This window comes from Tetrao urogallus (assembly GCF_951394365.1).
Source record: "Tetrao urogallus genome assembly, contig: SUPER_28_unloc_2, whole genome shotgun sequence".
In the NCBI taxonomy this organism is placed as follows: domain Eukaryota; kingdom Metazoa; phylum Chordata; class Aves; order Galliformes; family Phasianidae; genus Tetrao; species Tetrao urogallus.
Genome location: NW_027639057.1, coordinates 232,840 through 247,022, shown reverse-complemented (window position 1 = coordinate 247,022; position 14,183 = coordinate 232,840). Strand labels below are relative to the sequence as shown.

Here is a 14,183-nt window from a genome sequence, read left to right as displayed (position 1 = left end):
GAAGAGGTCGGACTGAAGGGGGTGGGCGCAGACGGCCTTTAGAGGTCCCTTCCACTCCAAACCACTCCATGATCCCACGAAAACCACGAACTCGTGCCGCACCCCGCCATGTCTGCGCTGCTGGCACCACCCATTAACAGAGCACAGGCGGACAGATTAACACAGGAGAATTTCTGTATTGACAGATGCGAGGTGTACATACAGCACTCTGCCTCACCGCCCCGCTCAGCACAGCAGCTCCTCCGGGCTGACCCAAAATGCGGGCACCGCGTCACGACGCACTGATGGAGCGGCCGGAGGAAGCAGGTTGGTATTTTCCAGTTCAAACGTGGGACAGGCAGTCCTCAAACGCTCCCCTGGAGCTGGACAGCAGCAATCATGCCTGTCGCCACATCCTTGGAAGACACCAATAATTTATTGAAATAAATATAGGTACAAACCAAACCGCCTCTGGGTTTAAACACGAGAGGAACACCGGGCACCATTTCTGTATGCTCGAGAGAGGGACTGGGAGGAGGTCTGTGCCGATCCACTGATTGTGTTGCTGTGCCAATTGCGCCAGTTGTGTTGATTGAGTCTCCGCCGATTGTGTCGATCCGCCCACCGCGTCGGCCGCGTTGATCCGGCATCGAGTCTCTAGACTGTGCTGACTGTGCTGATCCACTGCCTGCGTCGATTCTGTCGATCCACCGATTCTGGCCGCAGGAGCCTTGCCAGGTTCGGAGCAGCAGATGTGCTGGAGATCAGAGATGGAGGCTCCCAACTCATTGGGCTTCATTGTAGGAAGGAGTCCAGTTTCAAGAGGATTTCCTGGTTTGTAAGTGAATTTTTATTATTTTTTAATAATTTAAACCCCGAGTCCATGTTGGCAAGCTACAGTCTGAAGAGGCGGCTTTGCTTTGATGAGACCCTTCAGAAGCTGCTCACATAGCAGCCTCGGTGAACCCAAGGCTGAGCAGGGAAGCGAGCCCAGCCCTGCAGCCCGGGAGCACCTCGTCCTCAATGTCCCCACCAGCTCCAGGCTGGCATCCGTGGGACCCCAAGGGACAGCAGCGTGGGCACCTCGCAGCCCTCCTTCCTCTGCCAGCACCGCCCTGGCTGCGTCTGTCCTCCGGGACGCAGCCCTTCGCCAGCAGCTCCAGGGCAGACGGAGCACAGAGGCCAGAGAACAGTCAAGCAGGGAAGTCTGGTCAAGGAGAACAAGGGGAGAGTCTTCATCTCGCTCCAACCCTCGAAACTCATGTTTCCACCACTCGGATGAGAGGCAGTGGTTTGGGGCCCATCAGTCTTTTGCTGCAAGAGAAAAAGGGTTTGTTCAGCTGGGTGGAACTGGGAGGAAGGTTGTGAATGCTCCATCCCTGGAAGCACTCAACAGGTCGGATGGGATCCTGGGCAGCCTGGTCTGGTGGATGGCAACCCTTACTGTGGCAGAGGATTGGAATGAGATGACCTTTTATGTCCCTTTCATCCCAAGTCATTCTATGATTCTAGAAAAGCTGTGGGATTGGTGATCCCAGCACTGCTCTGTGAACGTTTCCCATAAACCACCCCTATGGGGAACCTTTGTTTTACTGCATCGCCCTAAAGAGGAGCAGAACAACACAGCACCTTCACGAAGGTAGAGGGAGCAGCCCCACGCCCAGCACCACCTCCCAGAGCCCCAAAATGAGATGTGGAGCTGTGGGCTCAGCCCCAGACCTACCTGCTGACGTACTCTGACTTGGAACGTGCTCTGGAGCTGTGGCCGCCCCGGCTGACCTGCTTCTCAATCAGGTGCTCGATGCGGTCGTGCATCTCTAGGTTCTACAAGAGATGGGAACCACAGTGAGCAAAGGGCAGCTGGCACAGATCTGTGCTGGGAAATGTGGGGCTGCTCCAGCATCAGGGAGGAGGAAATCCAGCCCTAGACAGGAACCACTGCCCGGAGGAACCAGGGAGGACCTGGAATGTGGGAGTCCTCAGTTGTTCTCTGCCTTTTTGCTCAAACACTGCCCCAACAAAGATTAGCAAAACAGATCACCACGGAGGGAAAAAAATGCCTGAACTGCTGATGCAAGCTCAGCATTTCTCCAAAAAAGGAGAGAAGTTTGACGCTTGCTACGATCCCAGAGGCTGGAATGCAGTTCTGATTTCTGACATACGTGCAGCTCTGTGAGCAAGCTGGGCACTGCTGCCAGAGAAATGCATGAGATGAAGTTATTTCAGATCCCACCGGAGCTCACAGCATCCCTGGCTTCGCTGGGAGCCGCCACACCACAGCACTTGGTGACACCGAGGTGACACCGCCAGGGGACTGCTGTGCTGCTGCTGCCCTTCCCAGAGCTCTCTGCACCCAGCAGTGCGCCGACCCCAAAGCAGACCCCAGAACGACCCTGCTGGAACGCACCTCAGCCTCCAGGTAGGCGACTTTCTCCTTCAGCTCCTGGATCACAGCGTCTTTGGCCTGAATCACCGTTTTGGAGTTCTGGAGCTGCAAGAGAACGTTCATGGTGGCTTAAAAAAGAAAACCCTTTTCATGTGTGCATGGGTTAAGCAGCACGGAGGAAGGAGGGCAGCTCAGCCAGCCTCACACCCACAGCATTAACTCCACAATCTGCATAGAAAACAATTAGAAAAGCCTCAAATTAAGTCTGTGAATTCAGCCCTGGGTGAGGAGCTTCTGTTTGCACCGTTTGAGCCTCTTCTCTTCCAGAGCCCTCTTATTACCTTCCCGGGGCGCCACTGCCACCACTGTGCAGGGTTTGTCACTGCTCCAGGCGGTGACACAGGGCTCTGGGCCATCCCCTCGCTCAGCCCCACGCAGCCACGCTGCGCCCATCCGCTCACCTGCTCGATCATTTGGCGGACCTTGCGCTGCTGGCTCTTCAGCATGTCGTCCAGGTGGTGGATCTTCTCCCGCAGCATTGCCACCTCCTTCTCCAGCTTGGCCGACCTGGGAAAACACAATGGGAGAATCCAGCCGCCGTCAGACCCCTTTCCAGGAGGGCACAACCGCACTTCACCCCACTTCCATCCCCCCCACAGCCATGCAGGTCTGAAATACTTTGACCCGACGAGGTGAGCAGACACAGAGACAAACCCAATCCAAACAGGAGCCACAAAGCCTCCCGATGGCAGACCGCGGGGACACAGGAACATCAGGAAGAGTCAGCCCGCAAACGAGGCCTGCCAGTAACGACTCGCTGCCAATTAACCCCCGCGGCACACGGATACCGCCTGGGCGAAGCCAGCCGAGCACCCAGGGCAGGACGGCAGCCGCTAGAGGTCCCCGGCAGCGCCGGGCCGCGCTGCGGGAGGTATTCGGGGATGAGTCAGCTCCCGGGAGCTGTTTTGCAAGCCGGAGACGAGCACGCCCTGCGCAGGAATGTGCAGTCATGCCCCGGCGCGCTGACACCCCGACCCGGCGGCGTGGGCTTGCTGCGGCGTTGGCAGAGGCTGAGCCTCACCGGTCCTGTTCGGCGAGCTTGTCACCTTCCACGCTTCTCAGCCGTGCCAGCTCTGCTTCGCTGTCTTTCATCTTCAGCAGCAAAGTCCTGTGCTCCTGCAGCGGGCGAGGGGCAGAGTTACGCGCGGGGGAAACAAGTCGCAACAAATGCTGGTTGCCTCCCGAGCTGAGCAGATGCGGCGCAGGCTGCCGCGGCGCCCGCGGGTTGTTTGCGCCAAGCCTGCGCTTACACACGGGACAGACGGACGGACGGACAGACAGACAGAGGCACCGCGGAGCGACCGACGGCAGACGTCCCGCTCCTTCACCCTGGGATGCAGGGAGGCACAAAGCAGCTCAGTGCTTAAAGGGAGCCCATAAGTAAGAGGGAGAGCGGCTTTGTACGCAGGCAGGTCGCGATGGGACGGGGGCTGGTTTTTAGGGACCCCTCCGACCCAGTGATTCTGTGCTCCCGTGGCTCTGCGGTCCATAGGGTCCCTTCCAACCCATGCATTCTACAATTCTATGCTCTTCGGCTCCACTTTTGGGCTCACGAACACAATCTTACGTTGCTTCATGCTGTGCTGCACTGTTAGATTTATAAATTTAATGCTACTATGAGCAGCCCACAGCTGGATAATTAACAACCCAGGCTGCAGGCTGTGTTAATGCCCCCACGAGAAGAACCGGGCAGCTGTCTAGACTGTGTGCTCATCTCTAGGATACCCAGCAGGAAGGCTTTGCGCAGACCAACCAGATCTTCTAGACCTGGGGAATGCAAGCCTAAAGCAGGACCAGTCGGATGGAGCCGTTCCCAGCAGCTGGCTCATGAGGGCTTTTGGGATAAACCCAGCAGGGAAGCCAAGCTGTGCACAGGGCAGAACACAGGACCGCAGCACTGGTACCTTCTCCATCCCTGCCAGCAGCCTCTGCAGTTCGTCCACCTGCAGCTCCTTCTCCACCACGCTCCTCTCTGCTCTCTGCAGAGCACAGCTCGTCTGCTCTGCCTCCTCCCGGTACCGTGACACCGTCCTCTGCAAAGGGGCAAAGGGACAGAGAGCCCTCAGCGCCCACCCAGCACAGCCTCTGAGCCCTGCTGTGCTCTGGGGTCTCGGCAGGAGGGTTTTGCTGAAGGCAAGCAGCCTGGCATGCTTCTGAGAGAGGTTCTTTGCCAAGCTCCTCAGCTTCAAAGCACTTCAAAGGAGCGAGCGCCTAAATGCTTTTGCAAGAAACACACCTCCAACATGAGGAACATGTTTGTTCTGAGCCACGTGCGGCGCAGGGCCATCATCCTGCTCCGAACCAACCCTGAGAGCTAGCACCAATGCTCAGAGTGGCGGAGGGACTAATGTGCCCTGTGCACAGCGCAGGAATTGGGCTCCACGGCAAATGGAGAACTTGCCTTGTTGGAGATCCCCAAACCCATCCCCAATGCTTCTGTCCAGCCTGAGAGCCCTCGACATCACATCCAACCAAAAATGCCCAAAAGATCCTTGCGTGGCACTATGACACGTGGCTTCCTGCACAGAGGACAGGACATGTGTCACCACTGATGTCCCTGTGCTGGAGGATGTGGTCGCTGCTCCAGGCCATGTCCCCAGAGCCATTCAACCAACTTCAGGGCAGACCCTGAGCTCCTGGGACCAGTTTGGTCTGTGGGACAGGATGGGAGCTGGGACGTCACAGGAACACAACCTGAGGGGCCACACAGCATGGCAGCTGTGCCAGCAGAACTTGGCAGAGGGCAGCTGTCATGTGGACGTGACAGCAGCCATTTGGTGACAGTGGCACAGCCTCTGTGTCCTGACCCGTCCCAGGGAAGGGGACAGAAGCTGCAGTGGCACTGAACTCTGGAGGGAGGAGCCAGGGCACAGCACTACGTGGATGGAACAATGCTGGCTGATGGGAGAGCTGCCTGTGGCTTCCAAAATGAAACCAAACCAACTCAGAATCCCATTCTGAATGGGGAAGTGCCCGATGCACTCACCTCGAGGTCCTTCTTCTCCAACTGATGGCACTTCTCAGCCTCCTGCAGCCTCGTGAACAGCCTCCTCGCTGTCTGCCGCATCTTCTCTACGTCATCTCCTGAACAATCCTCATCCTGCTGGGACATTAACAGGGGAGACTCAGCATCAAGGAGGTGCCCAAGGAGCCCCCTCAGCTCCCACCCTCCTCTCCCATACCCAGCTCCAGCCTCCAGCCCTCGAGGCAACGCGCCCTGCCCCTGAGAGAGCCAGGTGGAGTGGAACCTGATGGGGATCATCAAGAGGATTCTGCACCCAGGGAGGAAAATCACATCATCAGTGCAGGCTGGGGGCTGCTGGAAAGGGGCACTGCAGAGAAGGATCTGGGAGTCCTGGTTGATCAACAGTTGACAAACGGTTGATCTATGGTTGGCCAACTGCTGACCATGAGCCAGAAGCATGCCATGCTGGTGTCCAAGAAGACCAATGGTGTCCTGGTTGGCTAACAGTTGGCCAGTGGAGAGTTAACAGTCGACCCCGGGTCACAGCAGTGTGTCCTCATGGCCAGTTGTCCTGTTTGACCAACAGCTGGCCAGCAGTTGATCACAAGCCGGTAGTGTGCCCTGGTGGCCAGGAAAGCCAGTTGTTCCCTGGCGTGCGCTGTGCAGAGCAGGGCCAGCAGGGCAGGGTGGTACTCCTCTCTTCTCTCTGCCCTGGGGAGTGCACAGCTGGAGCACCGAGCCCAGTTCCAGGCAGACAGGGAACTGCTGGGGGGAGCCCCATGGAGGCTGCAGGGATGGTGGAAGCAATTCCTTCCAATCCCGATGGTTCTATGACTTTTGTTGCTCTGGGCCGTACTCAGTCCTGACACTGATAAAACCCTACTGCAAGAGCTTGCTAGAGAAAAAGCAGAAGGGCCTGACCTGTTCCTGAGGACAGAAAACTAAAGCCAGTGCTCCTGCACACAAAGCTGATGTCCCCTGTTCTACCTACCTGCTCCTCCCAGGGCTCAGCGCGGAGCCTTTCAGGATGCAGCCAGCTCCCGTTCTGCTCCTCCAGCACCACCTGCGTGGGACAAGCAGCACCAGCCCTGTCACATCATCGTCACAGCGACGCACCCCCAACAGCCCCGCAGCAATCCCAGCCCCGATTCTGGCAGAGGAGCATGCAGAGCGCGCACGGTGCCAATGCGTCCCACGTCCTGACTCCTCACCCACTCGTGCAGGTTTCTCATGTTACCTGTAGGTGTCTTCTCAGACATAGGGTCTGATTTTGGGGTGGTTCTTCGTGGAGCCACGGGCTGGACTTGATGATCCTTACGGCTCCTGTCCAGCTTGGGGTTTCTATGAGTCGGACTCAGTGATCCTTATGGGTCCCTTTCAACTTGGATTTCTAACAGTTGGACTCGGTGGTCCTTATGGGTCCCGTCCAACTTGGGATGCTCTATGATTCTATGGGTGTTGCCAAGCGGGTGCCACAAGCACCGTAATCTGTAAGGCCCCTTTTGTTACTTTCTGGACCCAAAGACGACATCTTTTTGTTTGTGTCACTAAGCGCGTGTCAATCAACGCCCAAGACGCGCTCCCGTTACCTGTGCGTGCTCTTTATCTCCTTGTCTGCTCTCAAGTTTACTACTTAAGTCTTCCCGCAGCTTCTTCAAAAAACTTCTAGCCTGGCAAAGGCAAGTCGATTTAGCTCAACCACACCACAGAGTTCTTCAACCCCAAAGAAACCAAACAAGGGCGCGGGGGCCGCGAGGACGCCCAGCACCGACCCGTGATCCCTTGCGTCCCTACACTGCGTGCTACAGGAGCTCTGCTGTGAGGGCGCCGTCCTTGCCCAGCGGCTTTCTCACACTCATGGGCAGAAGAAACCCAAAAGATAGCAACAATGGGGAGGATTTTTCCTGCGTTACTCATCGATCACACCTTTGAAGTGCTGGGAAGACCCTTGTTCCTCCCTGCAGGACTCCGACATGCACAGTCTTGATGTGCAGCTCCCCAAATTAGTCAGAGAAAGTGAGCAGGGCAGTGCTGCGCAGCTTCGCCCCAGCCCTTCACCAAGAAAAGCATTCCGATGGCACAGCAGCGCAGCTTCAGCCCTGCGCCCATAAGGCGCTGCTTGGTTTTGGGGCCGGAGGTGCTGAGCTCCATTCCCAGTCACACACCGCTCAGTTGTATGTCTGGTTTCGGGGATGGGGATGGCGCAGTGGGGCAGAAAGCAGCCCATCCTCTCCGCTCCATCCCCCCCAACCCCGCAGCCACCATCGTGGCTCACGGCTTGAGCTAATTCTTGTCTCTTCATGTACAGGATTACAGATGTCCTGGGGCCAGCAGAGAAATTCAGCACAGAAATTCATGTGAGAGCAAACCCAAATTTAACCCTCTCCTTTTTTGTTTCTTTTTTTTTCCCCTTCAATTTTTTTCCCAATTCTTTTCCCCAGTTTTTAGCTAAGTCGTGCGGCCCAGAACCACCACGCAACCACTTCCATGTCTTGCAAGCTCTTTGCCTCCCCAGCAGCCGTGTCCCAGCAGGAGCAGAGGAAGGGTTAATGGGCCCAGAGCTCATCAACCAGTTTACTTTGGGAGATGAGACATTCCAAAGAAACTGCCTTTTAACGAGAGGCACCGCCGCACCCAGGCACGCAGGGGACAGCCTTGGGGGAAAGTCATCGTGCAATTCTCTTCAAATTCAGTCCATATAGCAGAGCAATTAGTCAGGCTGAATTAATTTATGGCACTTGATTAGACGACTGCCCTGTACGGGCAAGTCAACAAACTGGAGGGTTAAGCCAGTTTGCCAGCACGGTGCGGCACAGCTTGGCACAGCACGGTGCGGCAACGCAGCCCGAGCCCCTGGGGGTCTGGGATACCTCCTGGATGTGCCGAACTTCGCTCTTCAGCTGGCTGACGTGCTCCTCATGGTTCGCACTGCCCTCGGCCCTCGCCTTCAGATAGACCTGAAAGACAGAACCATCCGTGCCGACCCCAACCCCTCTGGTGCACTCTGCACGCTCCCACTTCGCCGTTCTCTTTCCCCACTTTGTTGGAAGCCGACAACTGCCCTTCCTCTTCCAACACTCTCTTTCCCCATCGCATTCGGAAAACAATGGGTGCCCATCAGCCTCCAGTACCACCTTTTTTTCCCCAGTTTTCTTACTGCTGAACAAGCCCCGAGAACTGGGAACCCACCTTGATGATCTCCTCATCGCCGTCGTTGGACTTGATGCGCTCGGATGCCAGCGCGTGGCCATTGCTCGATCTGTTGGCCACCATGGCAAAGGCTTTTCCCACCGGCTGTGAGACACAAAGAGCAGAGCTCTGGGACCAGCCTGGCTGGAACAGCTCGCCTGGCACTAGGCAAATCAGTACCGTGAGCTGCAGCAAAGCAGCACAGCCAAGGAGCTGACTCTAAAGTGCTGAATGCATTGGGAGCTGCAATTCCAGCACACAGAGCTGGAATGAGGATGGAACGATCTATAGGATGGAACACCTCCCCTGTAGCACAGGCTGAGAGCTGGGGCTGTGCAGCCCAGAGAGGGGAAGGTTCTGGGAGAGCTGAGGGCAGTGTTCAGGATCTAAAAGGCTGTAAGAGAGACAGGGATGGACTCTTCAGCAGTGTGTGTGTGTGACAGGACGAGGGGAAGCGGTTTCCTACTAAAAGAGGGAGACTTAGGCAGGGTAGAAGGAAGAAGGTTTTTACGAGAAGGGCGGTGAGGCACTGGCACAGGTTCTGCAGGGATATGTGGGCAGTGGTGCCATGCCTGGAGACACCCAAGGTCAGGCTAATGGGCTGTGAGCACTGACAAAGCTGTGGGTGTGGGTTCATCGCAGGGGGGTTGGACCAGATGGCCTTTAAAGGTCTCTTCCAACTGAAACTATTCCATGATTCTACAACTTTAATCATGATCAGCCACTGCACCATGGGATGGTTGGGCTGGAAGGAGCCTTACAGATCACCTTCAGAATCACGTCCAAATAAATGGTTTGGGTCGAGGGGACGTTGTCCCTGCTCATCACAGAGGGGGGGACCAGATGGCCTTTAAGGGCCCCTTCCAATCCAGACCACAGATCTGTGATCCCCTGAGGGCCAGTCGCCTCCCCACAGCCCCATTCGGAGCACCCACTCGCACTCCTGCACTGGGTCACACGGACGCCAACCCCTCGCGGTGTCCCTGAGCTGATGGGAGCTCACCTTTTGCTTCGCCTGCTCGCGCCGCTCGCCCGGGAGCTCATTCGGCAGCGTCAGCCTCAGCACCTTCACACTCTCCTGGAACAAGAGGGTGGGATTCGGGTTGCGGCCACCCGGAGTGGTTGGGAAGCTGCAGCCCTCAGAACAACACCCAGCTCCAACCGAGCGAGTTATCGCACAGCAGTGACACCCACCCGGCCATTGGAGCTTGGAGGAGCCAAGGAGGAGGAAGTGCAAAAGAGGAGCCACTGGACTCATAACGCGGCCACCATGCCAGGGACCCTTCCAGAGAGTGGCAAAGCAGCTCAGGTCCTCCTCCTCCCCTACCCTCTCCACACAGCCAGAGCCAGATCAACCCCTTGGAGCTGAGGGGAGGGACCATGGCCATCAGCAGCTCTGCTGCTTGCCCAAACCCTCCCCAGCAGCACAGCCTCCCAGTGTGGGCACTCCGGTGACATTCGGCACAGAGGACACAGAACACCGTAAAGCGGCGCACGACACCCAAACCGCCCCATTTTGGCCCCCAAAACCCATCCCACACTGACCTCACCAACTCCAGGGCCACTCATGCTCCCGGCAACCCCACAGCAGATCGCAGTGCTCTGGGGCTGCTCAGCACCCCACACCCAGCCCCATCGGTGCCTGCCCCACACCACGCCTGGCCACGTCACCCTCGGAGCAGCGCCAAAGGATTGTGCCGCTCCGCTTCCAAGCGCTCTGCACCGCCCAAGTCTCGACAAGCCGTGGGTTTGTTTCCAAAATATTGTGTGTACGCTGCTCTCGCTTTGCCTGGGCTGCTGGGAGAGGAGGTTCCTCCTGCAGGGACCCCTTCGTTCTACCCTGTACAAAGCACTGACTGCTTAACCCCACAACCCCTTCTCCAGGGAAGGTTTTCCTATGGAAGAGACAAGAAGGTCGAAGCGGTTGGAAAAAATGCCAAGTTGGATGTGCAGCTCACACAGCAGCCACAGCACCCACAGCATTCATTTGGTGAGGTCAGAGGAGCGCCCATGGTTTTATAGGGCAGGGAAGCGGCTCACAGCAGCACCTGCATGCAGAACGTCCCGCATCTCTCCATGGACATAGGAGGCAAACAGGAATCACGGAGTCAAGGGGTCACAGCACGGTTGGGTTGGAAGGGACCCTGTAGCTCACAGAATCATGAAATCATAGAACGGCTGGGTCAGAAGGGATCCTACAGACTAAAGAGCAGTGGGGTCAGAGCGGTTGGTTGGAAGTGACCTCAGAGATCATGGAATCACGGAACTATCCGAGCGAAGCGATTCCGGAAGCCGCCCCACGTGGCCCCACTGGCAGCGTTGTTTACAACCGGAGGATCCCACGCCGTCCCTGGCCCCATAAGCCCACGCGAGGGTGCGGCGCTGCCAACGCTCCGAGGGAATCCCGCTCCCGGGGAAGATGCGCCGCGATAAGCAAGGAGCGCAACGCCGATTTCCATCACCGCCTTCAGAGCGACGCAGCCGTCAGCATGAGGGTGCTTCTGTCACGATAGAACCCAATTCCGGATGGATCCAGCACTGGGGTGACGCAGATGGGTCGCAGCGAGGAGCCACAGGCAGGCCCTGCAGTCCCAGTGCTGTGTGCCATAAATGGAGTATTGGCTGGGAGTTGTAGGGCTGCTCTGGGAGGAACCTTCTCTGCAGCATTGTAAGTGCTCCAGTGCAACCAATCTCTGCCTGCACTGCTCCTTCCCTACTGCACTGCAGTGTGCGGCACCGCGGCAGCTTCTGGGGACGCCCCTGAGGGGCTGCGAAGCACAAACTCCTCTGCAAGAGGATGTTGGATGTCATGATGCACACTGGAGGTGCTGCTGAGCTCTGGTCCCTGAGCTCCGCTGTGTTCCCACACCAGGATCCTGGGGCTCCGCGCTCACTGCCGTCCCCATGGTGCCTCGGTTTGTGATCAATCCCTGTGGCAGTGGGGTTACCATCGCCTTGGCTTGGGCTCCAGTAGGAAGCACAGTGCTGCAGGGATGCCCCATGCTGGCTCCAGCACAGAACCCCAGAACAGGAGGGCAGCAGATTTGGGCATTTCCCGCAGGAGGAAGAGTGGTAATGGGGCACCTCGTGCTCAACTCATGCTTGGACAGAACCCAAACCCCATACGGCGCCTGCTCCCCCCTTCGCACCGCGGTTGTCTGATGCTGGCCACGCAGATCCACCGGGACCCAAAGCTCTCCATAAATCCACACCTCTTGTTTGGGACCAAACACCACAAAAGAGGAGACCCCTACAAGAGGTCGTTCCATGCAAGAAGCAATTTCCCTATAGATGAAGTCAAGTGATCCTGATGAGGCCAACTCTCCAGAAGACCATTTTTAACCTTTTGGCACTTTTCTCATCCCCAAATTCAACACAACCCCACGGGGCCGATGAACACCGTGAGTCCCATCCCAAGGCTCGGCAGGAACAGGCCAGACCTGACCTAGGGGCCATCACCAGCACTAATTAGCAACGAGCTCCAGAGATGCCCGGCGTGACACAGGCACTTATCACCCTAATAACCCATTAACCAAAAGAGCCCAACGCCGCCGCCGCCGCTCCTTATAAGGCCGGGAGGAGGCTGCGGGAATTGGGGCTGACTCACCCAGTGGGGCCGGGCACGGGGACGCCGCAGTGCCCCAAAAACTGACAGAAAGCCGTGGGGTGAGAGGCGCCCGTCGGCCCCACACCAGAGCTTCACCCCGTGCTGGGATGGAGCTGCGGTGTTGGGTCACTGCCAGCCCCACCCGGAGCCCTTCCGCAACTGCCTGCAATGAGGAAAAGTGAGCGATAGGGGAGGGAAAACACGGGTGGTTCTGTAAGCAATGAGTAATCCCAAAACACGAGCCGGGAACGGGGCCTCTCGACGGGAGCACACGGCCACGAGCTTAAAGAATTCAGCACCAATGACCAATGGGGAGGGCTGGGGGTCCCCAGGACCCCATAGATCCAATGGGGTGCCAGTGGAATTGCGCAGCTCAGGAGCTGCTCCTCTGTCCCCATCCACTCAGCCTCTTTAGGGGCGCTTTAGGGACACAGGGATACAGGAATGGGAATATGGGAAAGAGAACCATGGAAGTAAGAATGAAGGAAAGGGGATAGAGGGAAGAGACGCAGAGCAGCTCCCAGCCCACCCAGGCCAGGTTCCACTGCCCCACAGCCATGGGGACAAACCTGGACATCCCAAAGCCTCATCCACCCTGAAACGTCATCCCAAAATTCAATCCCATCCCACCTCCCCATCCTACTGCCTTATCCCACCCCACCGCCCTACTGCGTCCTATGACCCCCTGACCCCACCACCACTCCCCAGTGCCGTGGGGAGCCCCAAAGTCAAGGAGAGGACTGAGGGGCTGCCCCGGGGAGGTCCCCGCTCACCGGGCTCTCTCCGTGGGGCCGCACGTCCAGCACTGCACACCAGCCCCGCATCCCGTTCATGGCCCCGTTCATGGCCCCGACTGCGGCCCCGCGCCGCACACCGCCCCTATATACGGCCACACCCCCTCCTGACCACGCCCCCTCTGCGCAGAGGCCACGCCCACACCGAACCACGCCCCTTCCCCAAAGCACTCCGTATCCGTAATGAGGCCACGCCCCTTCACCCTGACCACGCCCCCTCACTTGCCACACCTCTTCCAAGCCACGACCTAATCTACGCTAAATCTGCATTCAAACCACGCCCCCTCCTTCTGACCACGCCCCCTTCTCGTTGGCCACACCCACGGGGCCATTGGGCTGCGTTGGGGGCGCTGGGTACAAAGCTGTGCCGAACTGGTGCCAAAGCAGAGCCAAGCTGCAGCGTCCTGTGCCGAGCCGTGCCAGGGCAGGTTGTGCCCCACTCATCCCCACCGATGACCCTGGTGTGCAGGCACCCATTGCCACTCGGCAGTGCCGTCAGCTCACTGGGCCCCATCCAGCAGTGGGGCCGCGGGGTCCCACCCGGAGCCTCCCGTGGTGTAAGGAACAACGCCAGGAGCCAAACGGCTCCACTGCACGGTGCAGCGCCACGCTGCTGGGAAGAGCCAGCCTGGTTGTGCTGCAGTGGGTGCTGGGTTGGGTGCGGGGTCCGAAATGTGGCACAGGGACAGGATGGGGTCCCCCCGGCCCCACTGCCACCACACTGAGTTCAGGTGGGGAAACTGAGCAGCGGGGACAGAGGCGGCACTGGGATAGAGGCAGTGCGGCCCGCTGGAGGCCATGGAGGGGAACTGTGGTAACCACTGCCAATCAACACAATGGTGCTAATTAGCACCTGGCACAGCTCCCATTCTTGTTAATTAGTGATAATGAGGATGCATCTTGGAGCAGGACCCAGCCTGGCAGGAGGGAGCAGCATGCCCCCACCCTGCACCCCAGTCCTGCACCGCCGCCATGGGCTCTGCTGGTGTTGGCATGGTCCATTTTATTGAAAACAGCACTTTGAGAGGGAAAAGAGTGGTGAGGAACAAGGGAGATGATTGCATATAAAAATAAATTGGAGCTGAGGGGCGGTGGCATTCCCTGGGGACCACAGGCTCCATCCTCACAGCCACCAACCCTGGGTCCCCCAGGGGCAAAAAGCCACACAGGAGAAGAGGGCCGACAGCCGACGCCAGCGGGGCG

The 14,183-nt window shown here is 58.0% G+C and overlaps 1 protein-coding gene across 1 annotated transcript; it reads right to left on the bottom strand.

Moving 5' to 3' along the window:
- Positions 1–1,238: 1,238 nt before the first annotated feature.
- On the bottom strand, positions 1,239–13,043 carry TUFT1 (tuftelin 1; the record flags this gene model as incomplete). Its single annotated transcript, XM_079550945.1, has 13 exons — positions 12,960–13,043; positions 9,583–9,657; positions 8,580–8,684; positions 8,261–8,347; positions 6,980–7,060; positions 6,382–6,453; positions 5,412–5,525; positions 4,330–4,458; positions 3,447–3,541; positions 2,827–2,932; positions 2,387–2,470; positions 1,703–1,803; positions 1,239–1,293 (listed from the first exon to the last, which is right to left on the bottom strand). Exons 1-13 carry the CDS (start codon positions 13,029–13,031, stop codon positions 1,239–1,241), a joined length of 1,176 nt encoding a protein of 391 aa, XP_079407071.1. The 5' UTR covers positions 13,032–13,043.
- Positions 13,044–14,183: the final 1,140 nt, after the last annotated feature.